At 37.0% G+C, this 17,944-nt stretch overlaps 1 protein-coding gene across 5 annotated transcripts in view; it reads right to left on the reverse strand.

The window, feature by feature from the left end:
• Positions 1 to 17,944, reverse strand: part of LOC126851190 (zinc finger protein 423 homolog) — a 77,607-nt gene that overhangs the window by 6,575 nt on the left and 53,088 nt on the right. For 2 of the 5 annotated variants that reach the window (XM_050594876.1, XM_050594875.1), the window contains 2 exons: positions 6,012 to 6,244; positions 3,741 to 3,883 (listed from right to left, as the gene is read on the reverse strand). In XM_050594876.1, the coding sequence (XP_050450833.1) occupies positions 3,741 to 3,883; positions 6,012 to 6,244 (376 nt within the window). Of the gene's footprint in view, positions 1 to 3,740; positions 3,884 to 6,011; positions 6,245 to 10,221; positions 11,119 to 17,944 lie in introns of those variants that run through there. The other 3 variants (XM_050594879.1, XM_050594878.1, XM_050594877.1) reach the window with 2 other exon arrangements.

Below are 17,944 nucleotides of genomic sequence, written 5' to 3' on the forward strand. Positions count from 1 at the left end.
AGTTTTTCCCTAAAGAGAAAACGAGGAAAATTATTTACGCCGTTTCTCGAGAATCGACTTGCTAATCTTTTATCTCATCACGCGACCGTTAATCGGATACAGAATACGGATAAGAATACGGATAATTGAAAGTAATGCATCTGCGAGAATTTATTTATGTTCCTTATTTATTTATTTCCTTGCAAAAACCGATCTCCATCGATCGTAAAATAGACAATTTCGCGAAATACGAATCTCTTACATTTCTTTTACGATCCGTCAATTTTAAAAACACGCATCAACGAACAAAGATCATTTTCATTTAACATAAGCATGAATGAACGTAGGATTTTTGACACATTAAATAATTAGCTTTCGAGATTTCCTACATAATCATCTCGTCTACTGTGACAAGAAATGCATCGATAAGTAAAGATTCGTCCGTCAAGAGGGTCCGAGAAGAGGGAGATTTCGGACAGGGTAAGGATTCGCCGATTTTCATGGTAGACTCCGCGAATGAATAATTCATCGTGTGTACGTGTGTGAGTTGACGGTGGAAAACTGAATTCGCATTTAAGGTGAGGTCAGCCCGACGAGGTTTGAGCGAGCGAACGGTCAGCGAGCTGTCCCGACTCGCCGAAACGAAGACAGACGGCGAATTTACTCCTGCACTTTGCGCGTGAATTATTCATGCGCCACCAGGATTATCGCCCGATGAACCGCGGCTGTCCTATTATCGAGCGTATCGTTTTGCGGCCGGCCGACGACGACAGAGGAAGAAGAAAAAAAAAAAAAGAAAAAAAAGAAAGAACGACTCAAAAGCGTGTAAAAAGCGTCGCGCTCGCTTAACGAAGAGAATGGATCCGGCGACGAGTCCGCGCCGGTCAAGCCGGTATTAAATACCGTTCGCGACGAGAATCACGCATATTCCTGTTTTCGTATTATATATTCGATGTCACCTTGACCGTCTCGTTCGTCGACATTGATCGGAGATGACATTCGAATGCAGATCGAGATCGTTTCGTTGTACCTCTTACTTTGGCTACTTATTTCACTATTAGATGTAGCAAATAAATCTTAATCGTAATTTTATCCTCGCTTCAAATAGTTTGGGTATTGTTGAAAACTAGAATGAAATTATTTAATAATAGATTTCAAGAGTTTTTACAAAAATAAATCTCTTAAAAATAGAGTTTTATATAATATCGATTTCTCTCTTTAGATTTACGAAATCATTATTATAACAAATATTTTACCTTTAAAACTAATTTCCATTATTATTAAAAAAGAAATAAAAATTAAATATTAAAAAAAATAAATAAATTTTAAAGTAGTTACGTTTAGCTTTAGAGAAAAAGAATTGAAGTCTCCTGGTAATTTCTAAGAGTCTAACTCACGCAGAGAGAAATGTAGAATTCAAGCGCGAAATGGCGAGCAGCCATTCTACAAGAAGAAGATCGTGTTTAGGGTGCTGAAAGGAAATGGAAATAAATGGACCGTTAAACTCCACCCTCGCGAGAATTGAAAGAATCACCCTATCGCGCTGATTCGTTGACTGCACGATCTCCACACGTACTCTTATCTTAATAGTTTTATTTATGATTCAAATGATTCAATTTTGAAAGATGATAATTTATTATGCAGTAAAAAAACATTTATTAGATTTAATTAGTCAATTTTGTAAATCTTCTTACTCTATTTTTCAAATCTCCCGAATGTCGATATTATTTATAATTTTATTTTTTGACAAGCAATTTTTATTTAGTGTCTGTACCAATGTTTGCGATCAACCGGCCGTGCAAAAATTTTTCTTTTTTCTATTCATCAAAACTAGATTAGTACAAGAAGCGAACAATCGTCGTTGAAGTAACTAGAGGTCGAATCGTGACTTCGAGTTGGTTGTCGATGGATCATGAGAACTACGAGGCTGGCGTAAAATGTGATGTCTCGCTGCCGCATTCCGTGAGAATAAAAACATTACCGTGACGAGATATTACTTGTAAAGTATATAAAATTTTCCGACCGGTTCCGCGATCGAATCGAACTTTTCTATTCGCTGACAGGTTAAAACGCACGTGACGTTAAATGCGTTCTTGAAATACGAGTATATAGAAATTAAATCTATTTTGAAATTTTCAGAAAATTGTTCTCCTATTTAAATTTTTCAAAACAAAAAATTTATAACAAAGGAGAAAATAATCTTTTCCTATATTATATCATTCAAGACATTATGATTGTGAGCTATCGTGATATATTTTTAACGTTTTCATCTCATTCTCTTTCAGATTCTCTTCGAATTAAATTCTAATAAGACGATCGAAATAACACGATGTTGCATGTATAAATGAAGAGTCTTAGTTAAGAGATTTCACTGAGACATTCAGCGTGAGAACCACGGAGATTTTCACCCTTTTGTTGGATCACCCAAACTGACTGTTAAAATGGGAGGACGAATAGAGATGTGGCGTAAAGATCTTGCGGTACGATTGTAATAGCGGCTGACAGGTGAGAAGCAAGTCTCTGTTAGGACTTTTCTAACAATAACTCGATTCTCTGCAGTTCTGTTTTAGCAAAATAAACGCGAGATTGTCATTTCAAAATTATCAATTTATATATTCACGCGCAAGTTTAATAACAAGATTTTAAAAAAATATACCGCAGATGCAAAAAGTTAATCTAAAAAAGTGATTATTTATTATTTAGCGATATATATATATATATATATATATATATATATATATATATATATATTTGACTTCAATAAATTATATATAATTGTAAAAATTTATTACAAATATATAGAAGAATCTATATTAAAAATATAAAAGAAGCAGGTAAAAAAAATCAACAATTTCAATTTTTATATATTCCATAACTCTAATACTGTTAATTTGCCATGCAATCGTAAAGTTTAATTTTTTTTTTTCGGCAAAAAGAAGCTGACAAAATCGTGGATGGTGACTTCGTTCGAGAGATTCGTATGGTGTCATCGGTTGCGAGCGCGACTTTAACGGCCAGCGAAGGCGGACGAGCGGCAACGAGGCGCTTGACTAATGTTCTACCTGTTGTCCCGTAACACCTATGCGTCCTACCTGTCTGCTCACCTAGGGCCCCGCGGGGGCTCGCGAGCGCATACGCGTGTATCCAGTTAGAAAAAGGTACTTTGCACGGGGCTCCTACTCTCTCTCTTTCTCGGATCCAGCTTAGCATTTCAATGCGCGCGGGACGATTCAATATACCGAGAGGATAACGCGTGAGAAAGAGGGAAACAAACAGATGGATACGACGCGAAGAGTACTAAGGAACGGCTGGTAGGAGGAGAGGAGGAAGAAACAGAGCCACGTAAGAGAGTAAGCTTGACTAATGCCACCCGGGGCCGTAGCCGTCGTGTGATCATTACTCATTTGTCACCCGTTGGATCGGCGTCCCTCGTAGAATCGGTCGGAGGGGGGCCCCCGTTGAGGGCCTCGTTCGACCATCTGTTGCGTTTATGGTTGTTGTGCGATTGTTTCTTTTACGCCTTTCGATAATTTTTACTGGCTTTAACGTTTAAGCTTTACGATAATTCGTGAACTCTCTTATCGATGAACACGTCAGAAGAGAGAGGAATAATTTTTAATAATAATTAGAGAAAGATTTTTAAAATTTTTCTATGAGACTGAGTAGCCTATGATCGTCAAATCTGTGTGTATGTGATTGATTGTTAATAGCAAAAATAAGATAGGCGGAGAGGTATCATATAGATAAGATTTAACGCTTACCTTCTAGAGAAGGCAGCCTCACATTTCGAGCAGCGATATCGCCTGTCCCCAGTGTGCAGCTTTACGTGACGATCGCGGCTGCGCTTGTGCTTGAACAGTCTGTTGCACCAACTGCACTGATACGGCATCTGATCACCGTGACTCTGAAATCAAACAATCATCATATTACAGTACAATTATATTACAATACACTAATTCTATCAAAATGATTTTGTTCATAGGAATGAAAAGGATAAAATTGATTATTTTTTATTATTTTATTATATTTTTTTAATTATTTTATTATTTAACAATAATAAAAAATATTATATGTATATAATCATAAAATTCTTCAGAAAGATTATCGCATCCTTGAGACTTTATGAAAGATCACAGAATCTAAACACTTCCATAAAAATTCTGTATATCGTTTAGAAATTGCAATATATTATTCAAGGTTCAACGCGTATTTACAGACGTATAGGACTAAGTCCATAGCTATCTACGAGACGGAAGATATCTCGACCAAACCTCAGAAAGATACTTGACGTATACAATAGCCCGGTTCATGCTTAACATCTCAATACAAGTCGTGCGAGTTAAATGCGAGAGCCTCGTCGAGCACGCCACAAGAGTCAGTGGAAAAAGAAGCGGGAAGTCATAGAGCAAGAAGAGAGAGAGAGAGAGAGAGAGAGAGAGAGAGAGAGAGAGAGAGAGAGAGAAAGGAAAAAAGAAAAAGAGAGGTAAGCTTCGGTCCTCTGTCGGCCTCGGCCGCGAGGACGCGTCACCCACCCAGATCACGGTGACCGATATGGTCCCATACGGTCACCTTCTTTGTGCTCCCCCGCTCGCGTAAAACGCTCGTCGCACGCGGCTCAGGGGCACGAAACGGTGCCGCGTGACAAGGTAAGTAAGCTCGGCACGTACCGACGAGACCGTGCGGTCGACTTTCGAGCCGTCGGCTCCTTTGAAGAGACAATCTGGACGACGGGCGAGGCGATCGCCGCCTGGTCTTTCGCTCGGTCCGGTCGAGGAGGATCACCGGACGATGAAACGGCGAGGAGAAGGTATAATACATTCGGCGGTTCAGCTGATCGGATCGAGCAGTAACTGGCAATGACATTTTAGATCGCTTGAAGATGACAGAAGATTGACGAGAGAAAATTCGAGTCAAAAAATGATGATATATCTTTAACGAGACAGATTGTTGGTTGATTCGACAAGGATTTGAATTAATTTGATAAAATTTGAGGCAATTTTAGAACGTCTAATCTTAAAATATGGGAGATCTTTAAGCTTCAAAAATCCTCGAATGTTCGTTGACATTTCATCTTCGCCGTTCAATGCGACAAGATCGCAAAGATTGAGATTACTCGTCACGTCTTTCGGTAGAGTAAAACTAGCATTGTGCGTAGAATAAATAGACAGCTATCTCTGCCTAGACTCGACGAGGACTCGTCTTGATTATCGGAGTCGTATCTGCGCGCGATTCTAGCTCGCGAGTTCCTATACACACACACACACACACACACACGCGCGCGCGTGTGTGTTTGTACATGGATATATGTATTCAGCAACGGACCGTCACGAGAAGGAACCGAAGGGGGCGACTGCGGGCCACCTGGACAAGTAACCTGATAACTGGTACAACCTGTTATGGGTATGATGTTACAGATTTTGACCCGACGATGACCCGCTCGGGGACGCGGAAGAACGAGCTAATGTCATCGCCATGCAAAATAGAAAAAATCCGAGAGAGAGAGAGAGAGAGAGAGAGACTCGCCACGCGTCTTCCAGGAGGAAACGCATTAACCTGCCCGCGTGTATGGGACTCGTGAACCTGCAGAATCACACCTCGGACCTTTTCTCACACCGCGTGAAAAGAGAGCTTTATTCGCGTATATACGTGACGCGCATACTAAATGCCCGTGACGAATGAATCCTTTTGGTTTCGTTTCTTCTTTTTTCTTTCCGCACTAGTCTGACCTCGATATCGCAACGTTATCGCAAGTCGATGCCAAATATATGTTTAAAGTTGTAGCAGTTTTTATAGTCAAATATAACTTTATAATTAAATGTTATCTCATAAATTATGTTAACGCGAATTTCAAAGTAAAACGCTCGATTCTCTTCTTAGATTCTCTTTTAAATTGAGATCTTTAGACATTTTATTATGCAAATAACTGTACTTAAATTTCTAGACATTATTTTTACAATTTATATCACCAATAATAACTGATTAACAATCGGAGAAATCTGAATAACTGAAAGAAAAAAAACCTATATCTTTACCTGTTCGTGCTTCTTCAGATAGCTGAGACGCGGAAACTTCCTGTCGCAGAACTGACAGGGATAGGGAGCGGCGGGATTGTTGCCATCGGGATTGACGTCGGCGTCGACCTCGGGCTCCGACGGAAAACTCGCCGACGTTGGAGTCGCGCAAGAGGACGGTGTCTCGCCGCCGCGGCGAGAGTTGGGTCCGCCATCCTCGCTATGCCACGAGGAACTTCCGGTTCCTAGGGCTTCTGCAATCAATAATAAAAAAAGATATATATATATATATATATATATATATATATATATATAAATATATTCGTTCTCGAAACTCTGCCTTCTTCTATGACAGGTGTCTATTCAAATCTTGGAAAGAAATTCCATCATCTTCCAGGTAATTTTGTTCAAAATTCCAGAGAATATTTTAAAGATTTTTTTTCATGCACTTTCCTAAAATAAATTTTTTTTTATTGTACGTGTTTTCTAATGCTTTTCACTCATATGAAGGAAAAACAACAACATAAATTGAATTTCAGGTGCTAAATTTATAAATGTAATAAAAAAAAAAACTGAATAGCTTTCGTTAAAATAAAAATTTTTAACTTGCATAATAATTTTCATTTTTTATCACTAAAAATTAAAATAAGAAATATGTACTGCATATTTCAATATTTAGTTGACATTAAATATATAATTAGAGATAGATATATACATATAAATATAGTTACAATATATTTTAAATATAACAACTTATTGGAGGATTGTCAACTGCTAATAATATAAGAATAAAATGATCAGAGAGAATTAAAAAAAAAAAAAAAATCCCTGAGTTCCAATAAAATTCTCTGAACTCTCTAGATACAAAAAATGCCCTGAGAATATATATATATATATATTTTTTTTTTCCAGGTTTTCCAGAGTAGACATCCTGATCGAGGATCGAACTACAGGTTTACTCGAACGATTAGCTTTGCAAGTGTCGCTCTGCTGGTAGGACCAGTTCTACGTAACAAGGCGACCGAGACCTTACGAACTCGCGTCACATGCGTATACGCGTAACAACATTACGCGAATCTGGCCGGTCTGACCTCCGTCCGTTACGCGTGTCCTTTTGCATCGTCCTCGTAACGAAGACAGTAAAACTCGTGCTATTAACCCGTGCTCGCTCCGGTAAAATCGGTTTCCCGGCGATCCTGGATCGCTAGGCTGTCTTCAACAGACCAGAATACTCTTTGACATTTCTCATTTAGATCTTTCTTGTTGGAGCAAAAGTCTTTTCGAAGTATTCCCGAATAATTTTTATAAAACAAACCGATATAATATATTCCTACATTTACGCTAATTAATACTTTGAATAAAATAATACAAAAATAATCATCGTACGAGAGATTATACATATATACGAGCCGTGTAAGATAATTCTTGAGCACTCTTTAACGGAAATTACACATTTGTAACGTATACCTTCAAGGCACGTAAAATGATTCGGAAGCAGTGACCCCGACACCAAATGACTTAAGGCCGGGCGAAGGGGTCAAGTGAGGGAAGACCCCGCGTCTCCGTCACAGAAAATCCGACTTATCCTCCTCCGCGTCGAGGGAGAGCGTGTCGCGCCGCTACTTCCGGCGAAGTCCAGCACGCCGGCTAATCACGAATAATTTATAATTGCCCGGAATGAGGACTAGAGAGCTCCCACCGACTCTCCAAGGAGGATAGAGGCGAAGTGACGTGCACGCGCGCGCGATGCTCGTAAATGGTGGAAATGACTCGGCTAGTTGGCCGTTTCCTCATTTGTCGTCGACTCCTCCGTCGACGGCCGCGATGGATCGACACCCACGAGTCGATTTAAGAGATTTTGCGGAATCCCAGTCTTACATGCGCGACAGAGACACCCAGAAGAGAGACGCGCGAGATCGGAGCGTGTTAAGTCTCGTACCGTCTGCGTAAATCGCTCGCATCCTCCACCTACACGCACGTCATCCTCGCGAGCCTCATCCTCTCTTCCTCTCCTAGAAGGATGTCGCCCATGACACGTAAATTATCGCGTGTCGTATGTATAAAATTATAAATATTTCTAAAGAAAAGATTTGACACATACGAAATTGTGAATATTTTCAGAATTTGGACTCTTGGAAAACTAAAATTCTAAAATCAAGTAATTTGAAAATATTATTATTATTTTTTTAATAAAGAAAATGAAGATGAGGCAATTCGTCGTCCAGACATGAGGCTCCCGAGATTTCACGTTGCGCAACGTAAGCGCACCTATCGAGACGCTCGCCCAATTGGCACCGCGACTGATTCACGCGTTCCAACACTTCGGGGGTGCCGAGAGAGCCGGAGAAAGGCTGTCTAAGAACGTGACCGATCGGGCAATAAATATAAATCGAATTAAAGGAATTTTTGACGAATTAAGCCACGAGCATATTAAGCTACATAAATAAAAAAACGTCAGTTATAGTTGTGTGCTACTAAATTTTCAATTCAAGAAATAATTATTAATAATAATATTTAAATAATATTTAGAAAATATTCCCCCCCCCCTTCCCTAAAAATTTTCAAGAACTCTCCGACACAGAATAATTTCAAAAATCGGCTCATAAGTTTGACTTATATGTGGACATCTTAAATACAGCCAGCGTGCCAAGAGAGGAAAATAAGATATCGGGAGAGAAGTGAAGGGGTTTGATTACGGAAAGAATCGAAGAAAGAATTCTCTCTCTGGGGAGAGCTCTTATTTAACTCGCGTGCAATCGGCAACGATGTGTCATCGGGGCAAAAATAGGAGCATTTAACGGCCCGACCTACCGATGCACGCGACCTGCGTCGCTGACAATGCTGTTGTCGCTTCGTAACTATTTATAGGAGCGCTTCGACGACGCTTATTAATAGGGGCCCGACTTAACGCCTTCGTTAATTGTGACTTATTATGTTGGACCGCGCGCCCTACGCGGATTTTTGCGCCATTGGCGTAGCGCGAATTCTCGAAGAAAGTATGTATTATTTTTTCATGTATGTCTCAATGTCTCAATTAATTGAATTCCTGTGCGATTTATGTTTCAACTATATTAGAAGAATGTAAGATAAATAATTCGCTACATACACGTACGCTTTATTTTCTCTCTTTCTCCTTTGTGTTTATATTTCTTGCATTTACCTGTTTTGAACATAGCAGAAAGAATCACACACACACATTAATAATTTGCTTTATATTATTTTAATTCGACGCTATCGCTCTAACGGAATGGTTATCACGATGGAAATATAAATGAAAAAAAATACATTATAATGCGAATATATTATTATTATTATTATTATTATATATATATATATATATATATATATATATATATTAATAATAATAATAATAATAAATATTTGTTAACTTTATTAATATACATATGAATATATATATATATATATATATATATATATATATATATATATATATATGTATATGGATATAAAGAAATGTAATTAAAGTTAACAAATATTAACATTTGACGTATGTTTGAGAAAGAGAACCTTTATATAAAATAAAATTTAAAACTTAATTACTTATATTATATTATATTAATTATATTATATTATCGCTAATACATATATCTACATACATACGTATAGATATATGTACGAGAATGGATCGAAAAGTAACTTGGTTCGTGTATTCACTATATATGAGATAAAATAAAATAAAAAAAAGGAAAATAAAATAATAAATAAATAAATGAAATAAAATACATAAATAAATAAAAAATAAATCAATAAATAAATTACAACTTGAATTTAAAATTATTGTCTGTTATTTTGAATCAAGTTACTTTTTGTTTCACCTTCGTATACACACATTATACATATCTATACATACACACACACACACACACACACAATATAAAGCTCTTTTACTCTATCAATTTGTTAATTTCAATTGCATTTTTTATTCTTTCAGTAAACTAGAACTTCTGCGTAAATCTGCAAATTTGTCAGATAGAAAATTCTTCGGGTAAATCTAGTAAAACTCAAAGGCGACGAGAAAAAGACGAACAAAAAGTCGTGAAACGAAATGAGAAGGTTGAACGACGATAAAGCTAAACTTCGTGGAAAAATAAAAGGGCTTGAGGTAAATGAAAAATCAGACCCAAACGAAAGACAGAAAAGAGGGAGAAAGAGAGAGAAAAAGAATAAATGAGGGAAAAAAAAGAGACGAAGAAAGAAGTTGCATTCAAACCTTTAGACTTGTGTTGCTCGTCCTGTGACGGTTCTTTGTGTGCGTGGATCTTGCCAATCAGCAGCTCAAGCCGCGAACTGTTACCTTTGAAGAGCATCTTGTTTTAAAGTCCTTTAAGCAGCCTGGAAGCTTGCTGGTACACGCGATGGTATTCACTATCGATCGGCTTTTACGTTTGATCGGCCTTCGATTCGTCACCAAACAGTCCACTTTACAGGCTTGATGCGAGTCTCAAAATGAACTGTCATCGCGAAAGTGTCAATATAAATATCGATATCTCGACTGTAGACGCTGTTGTTAAATATATAAGTAAATAAGTTCAAGTTGTGTGCCTTTATATGTGTAGCGCGATCTGGAAATCGGCTGACGTTATGTAATTGAGATCGATAAGCCTACTGAGACAAGGCTGACGATTATAACGAGACGTCGATCCGAGATCGCACCGATGACAGCATCGTCTATCAAAGTGACACTACGGATTTAGATAAATTCGTATGTTAATTGACGAACAGCTTCTTACAATCTTGATTTAAAACATTGTCCAGTCATCCTTACAATGTCCTTTTTTAATGCATATTTGAAATAATTTATCTTTTCACCACACAATGCACATCAAATCCTCAGACAAAAAGTGCTTGTTCTTTAATATTACAATTTTCCAGTTCAACGATGACTCTTCTGACAGCTAACAAGATCCTTTTTTAATTACGTGATGGATTAAATAAATTAAAACTCATGTCAGTGTCCCTCGATCGATTTTTCATTCCGTGTGATCTTCGGCAAATCATTGGCACTTGATGTATTTTTTGGGTAACTACGATATCCGTTCTTGAACACCACTGGATCCCGCACCGGATCGCGCACGGGTCGTCAATCGATCCACCGTCGATCGCGATGCTCCGAGTACTGTGGGCCTCGTCAGTCGACGGGGTATCTCAGGCGATCCCGCGTCGAGAGGCGAGCGCGCGTCAAGAGGATCTCATCCGTTGACTATTATCGCGCGCGATGCAAAGCGACACACACACACACACATACACGCGCGTACACGTGCGGTCGAAGTCCTAACGTGGTGAAACGACGGCAGGAAGAAGACGATGAGGAGAGGGGACCGACGAAAAACCGCCACCAAGAGAGAGAGAGAGAGGCCAAAGGGAGTCCCCTGGGAAACCAGCCACCGCATTGGACGGTAGGCGGGATCACACACTAACGAGCACCACCTTCCGAGAACCACCACCTGGCACCTATTAACCTTCAACCAGCTCCACCACCTAATCCTCCTCCACCTCCATCCGCGCGCGGACCCCGAAGAGAGGACGCTTTACGAGCGAGAGCGGTCGCCGCGCACGCGATTCGGTATCGCCTGAGATCGTCGGCATCTCGTTCATGATCTCGCGTTCACGAGCTCGTAGATTCTCTTTCTCTCGTAACCCTCGCGTCTATATTATTTTACGACAAGATTTCAGCAAGCGAGAGAAACTTGAAGAGGAACGAGTTTTCATGCCCTTTCAAAGACTGTATTATGTAATCAGAAAGGAAATATGAGAAAATGATGGTACCGTAATGAAGATCGAATATGCCATCAATTTTTTTTCACTTGACTTCATTAATTGACAGTCAATTTTAATTATGTTGTAGGAGAAGAGGGAAGTAAAACAAATAGGTGTATTATAATATTATTAAATATATACATATAAAATATATAAATCAAATATAATAATATGTTCGTTTAAAATCTTTGAATTCGAAATCTTTTTTTTTTTATTTCGATCATTTCTTCGCACCCAGCGTTGCGAATAATTGAACTTTCTGTCTATCGAATTAATGGCAATTTCGTAGGGAAGGCAACTTATCCGCTAATCCTACAAAAGTCTTGATCAGGAAACTTTCAGCAGAGTATTCAACCATGAAAGAGTTCCGTTATCGGTCGATTAGCACCGTAGAAAATGAGTCTTTGCTTTATGCGCAGAAAATTGCTCGCGATATTCGAAATATAGTTTACAGAAATTAGTACAAAATAATTAACAGAAATTAAATGCATTAAATTAAATTAAAAATAAGAAATGCGAATAAGCAACGCTCTGTTCATTGCGCGATAATTATTATAATAAAATTTTATTATTTTTATAAAATTTAAATAATTAAATGTGTGTTCCATGCGGGCTAACTTTAAGTTTTGACAACACCGGCCCATCACGGGGTGGTCTGAGTTTACGCGACAGGGTTCTAGAAGAAACGTCAAAACGGGAAGAAGCGGGAAGCAAAGGAAAGAAAGGGAGGTAGAATGGGAAAAAGAAAGGAGACTTTCGGGAGAGAAGGGCCCCCCGCGAATCCTGTGAAATCGCGCGGAATGGATTCTCACACGCGGCTGGAGCTCTGTACCACCTTATGAGGTATGTACGCAACAGCGTGGCACCCTATGGGGGGGGGGAACCCATAACGTGCGCGACCCGTGAGCCGTGTCACGGGAAGGCGCCAGCCAGCGCCCACCCATCGCGATTATTTATCTCATTGCGATCGCGGCATTAGGTCTGTTTTTTTTTTTTTTTCGATCGTGCCATTGTAATTCCCGCAGAGCTCTATTTCTCCTTGCATTCCTTGTTTTCCTTTGACACATATTTGCTAAATATTAAATTAAAAAGTTATTTGATTATTTCTTCAAATGAGATAACATTTATGAAATTTAGATTATTTACTATTCACGAAATTTTTTAATAAATGACAAAATGAAAGATTTTTCATCTAAATTTCAGGTAGACTTTATTGAATGTTAGCTTAAGTCTTAATTTATATATATATATATATATATATATATATATATATATATATATATATATATTTCATTAAAAAATTGAGATAAATAATAAAAAATATATAAGTATAATATAATATAAATATAATAAATAAATAATAAAAATTGAAATATAATATCTAAGATTATATACATTTGCTAAAGTAAAGTACAAAAAATATGTCTATTAAGAAGTCTATAAATTGTGTTTAGCCGATATAAGTCTAGCACGATCTTTTCGCGATTTCTTCGCGATTGATTCATCATCGACAGACGATCTTCAATAGTTTGCGGTGTCATCCCGGCACGATCAATCTACCGCTGAAGTGGACCGAATCATGCAAACGAGTTTATTCGTTCCCGATCCCAATCGAGACGAAAACCGTGCGATCTGTCCCATCAGAGCGAAACCATAAACCAAGTAGTAAAAAGAGAGAGAGAGAGAGAAACGCTCTTTAGAGATCATCGCCTTAGGCACGCACGTCCGTGCATGCTCGAGTAGCCTTAAGCTGCACGATGATGCATTTATCTGCGATTATTATCCGCGCCCGCAACGATTTTACGCTCTTAACAGCGAGACTCGTCGAGTCCCGTTAAAAAAGGGACGATACTCGTAACATTAGCAGAAGAAGAGATAAATTTGTTTGTAGGGCGATAGATCGTCACGGATCGGCGCGATCGACTTCCACTCACACGCCACTTGTTGAGAAAAATTGCGAGTTAAAAGGCGCGGAGATAAAAAAAAGCCACGCGATAAACGACGGTATCGCGACGCGCGACGAATTCTCCGCTGCGTTCCCTCGTTGTGGGAGGCACATTTAATAAGGCGCATGTGCGAGCCCGAAGAAGACGATGTTACGGACTCCGCCTACGCCGACTCTCTAACGCGGTGCACGCGTTTTCCCTGCCGTTGCGTTCACATTTCTACTCTACACACACGCGTACGCCACCACGTATACCGCGATCCGAATCGCGTGCTACCACCCACACGCGCACGTCGACTCCCACCATCACCATCATCGTAGGATGAGCCCCGCGCGCGATTTCATTCACGTTTACGGCGAGCCGCGTGCGTATTAGACGATATTCACACACGCGCCTCTTGTCAATGAATCAGCTGTTACTTATCGGTTCATATATCTGTACGTAAAATCGCGCAAAAGAAATATCCAAAGATAAGAAATGCACGTCATTTCGTTAAATGACGTTATTTGATGGCCAAATGTATGTCATTTGACGTGAAAATTACGCTTGCCAACTGACATGTCATACGATAAAAGATTTTATCTATTAAAATGCGAGAAACTACTAATGTACGATAATATTGATTGCGGATAATATTGATTTTTTAAGGTGCAAATATAAAAAAAAATATTTTACACGCGTATCAAGTACTAAATTAAATCACACAGATATTTTTATTCAATATTAATTCAATTTAAGAACGACCACGTGTATCTCACGTCAATTCGTCTGTCTCGCCTGATTCTGTCGAGGACGTAAAGTCGCCGGATCGTCGCCGTTACCGTTTTTCGCTATTTGCGGTCGACAGATCTCACGGAAAACCGTAGGAATCGCGCCTCGATATTCTCGAAGGTTTGTGAGAACGCGGATGACCAGAAACCGTACGACGTTCCTTCATGAATTTATTAGATTGAGACTTTCTCACGCGAGAGCATCTCGATGGAGATCTGCGCGAGATGCGGAAACGTCATTCTTGTGACTTTTTCGAGCGTCTCCAAGATGCGACAAAACAAAATTATTTATTTATTTTGAAACTTATTTTGAATATCGGAATTTACATGTATATATTAAAATATATTTTAATATATAATATATAATTTAATGTATATAATATATAATTTAATATAAATATATAATATATATTATATATTAAAAAACTAAAAAATTTCAAGTCTTTATGTCATTGCATTACGAAAGTAATTTATTTTCACATTTATCTTTTAATTTCGCAATTTCTATAATTTTTAATTAAAACTTATATTACAGACAGAAATTATATGAAAGCCGAGACACGCGCAATTATTAAGAATTTAACTATATCGTAAAATTTTTATATCATTTAGCTCATTTATTTCTCATTGATTTATACTGGAAGTCGTTTTCGGTCTCAAGATTTTTCGTAATTTTCATCCTTTAATTATATTCGCTAATATATCATACGAATTTAATGATTTTAATTAAATAATACCAGGACAATTGCAAATAAATTGATCTTGATGTTCTTGTATTGAAACAGAATTGTAAATTTAATTAGATATAAATCTCTGTTGAATGGACAAAAATATTTGTATAATTCTTCGGTAATCTTAGAGTTAGCGATTCTAATTTTTTTAAATGCAAATGACAATAATATGAAATGCGAAAAAAGAGATTGCAACCATGACGAAAATTCGAAGAAGGTCAGAAATTCTTGAGGACCGAAATCTTACTTGGAATCTTGGCTTATTGTTGTTACACAACAAGAAACGGTAAATTTAAACCCGAATCGAGGTAACTTCCTACCCGAGGCTGACGCGAACGGCAGGAAGCGAGCTTGACCGGAACTGCCTACTCTCTTGGACGATGCGCCCTCCACAATCGTTTGTCTTGGCGGCAGAGAATAGCGAGACAACTCCGTTAAAGTCTTAAGGAAGCCGGAGCATTAGCGAAACGGGTTTTACGGCTCTGAATTAGTGGCGGAAGACGGGAAGTTCGTGTCTACCAGAATGTTAATTAGCGCCGGATATTACGTGGTTACGCGCCTTAAGTAAAGTTTACAATTAGTGTATTTTGCAATTATTTGCGATAAATTATGACGACTCGAGATAAAAGTGACATATTATCTCGAATAAGATATAATTAGAACGATGTTTTCATAGACAAAATTTATAATCTGATATATGAGATTAATATATATATATATATATATATAAATATTATTATTATTGTTAAATAATGATAATAACTTACGTGAGTAGCTAATAATAAGCTAAATAATTAAAGGATTAAAGTCACGGAAAATCTAGGTCGAGTTAAAACGAATTCCAATATAAATCAATGAAAAATAAATAAGCTAATGTACAAAAATCTTATGACATAATTAAATACTTAATCCTATTTATATTAATAGAGATATTTAATAAACGGCAATTTTTGATTTATTAGAACGAAAATGTTAAAGCTCGGATGTTTCGAGCCAAGAGACCCGTATTATCATTAACATTCGTCACGGATCGACCCTTTGGAAGGGCCCTTCGTTTCAAGGCTGATGACTGGTAAGTTCTGATGGGTACCCCATGTATCGTATTCAATGGGATAATTTACGACGTTGACGAAAACTAAATTTTGTCGGCGACTTCGGGAAATTCCAGTAGCGAGTACCGAACGAAAAATTAATGATCCATCCATGAACCTAAAATCTTCTATAATAGCTTATAAATCACCGCCCACGATGAAATCTTTGATACAGTTTTTTCGACTTAAATCTATTCGGTGAATATCCATGACTGACATCTCCTTACCGTTTGTTTTAACTGACAAATAATTATTAAATGTTCACATTTTGTTTGTTTGTCTTTTGGCGCAAACCATATTTTCATGTTCCTTTTTTTTATTATTAGAACAATATAAACGCGCGTCATTTATATTGTATGTGTGTGTAATTATTTATACATATTAACTATAGTTCTCCGCTTTTCCAAAATCAATTAAATAAAAATTAAACATACACTCTTAATATTTGAACTCTCAAATGCATCGCTCAGTCATAACAACATATAATATATATATATATATATATATATATATATATATATATATATATATATATATGTATCGCTGCGAATCTCGCATCGTATATTTCACAATTTATTATAATTTAATCAAATAAGAAAGTAACAGAAAACTTAACAAATTATAAATTATCGTTTTGTTGCAATCTTTACGGTCAATAATTATTTCTTTAACAAGACATAAAGGCAAATATATTTTATTCACAATATTATATCATTTAACTTTTCGATGATCTAGATATAATTTGAATTAAAAATATTCAGTAAAACGATCGAATAATTAATGTAACGAGAAACTCCGTGTAAATCATTAATCATTTAATAAATAATTGATTCATGATTTAAAATCCTTATATAATTCAATATTTCGCATATATGTATATTTCATGGTAGGTAAAATATTTATTAGCCTATATGGTATTCAGCCTTGACGACATAAACATTGGCGCGCTATTGTTTACATATCACGGCTTTGTTGTCATTCATACGGCGATACTTGAATAGAATTATAGTGGAATGAGACGCCCGAATTCCTTTCCTACGTGTTATCATTCGCACGACACACTCAAACAATAAAGTAGCAGTGCGAGACGCTTCGTTAAATTCATTTCCTAAACGCGATCGCGACAAGTATCGTGATATAATTTGATAAGATTAATAATTAATTATCTTTTGTCTATCTTTAATAATAATTATAATTGAATATTATAATTAAACGTAATTATATCGCTACGATAGGTCTTTTAGCGCGTATTTCGAGTGATGTATATACACATTTAATCAACACCGGAATCAAAATTATGAATTATTGTTATATTGCGATTCTTATAAGCAATAATTATTTCTTCAAAAATATTTAAAGTTAAATATATTTCGTCCGATGCTTTATCCTTCGACTTTCGACGACATGGTTCGGATTAAAATTATCGCGCAATTAAACAATCGAATCGTAAAATTGAATAATTAACATAACGAAAGACTTCGTGATACATAATTCAATTTATAATTAATCATCACTTCAAATATATTTTATATATTATATTCAAATATATTTTTAAATATATACTTTAATATTCCGCGTACATTATAATACTTTAATAATAAACATAATATGACAGTACGTAAAATATTTCGACAACAA

The sequence above is a fragment of the Cataglyphis hispanica genome, chromosome 7 (genome assembly GCF_021464435.1).
Source record: "Cataglyphis hispanica isolate Lineage 1 chromosome 7, ULB_Chis1_1.0, whole genome shotgun sequence".
Taxonomy (NCBI): domain Eukaryota; kingdom Metazoa; phylum Arthropoda; class Insecta; order Hymenoptera; family Formicidae; genus Cataglyphis; species Cataglyphis hispanica.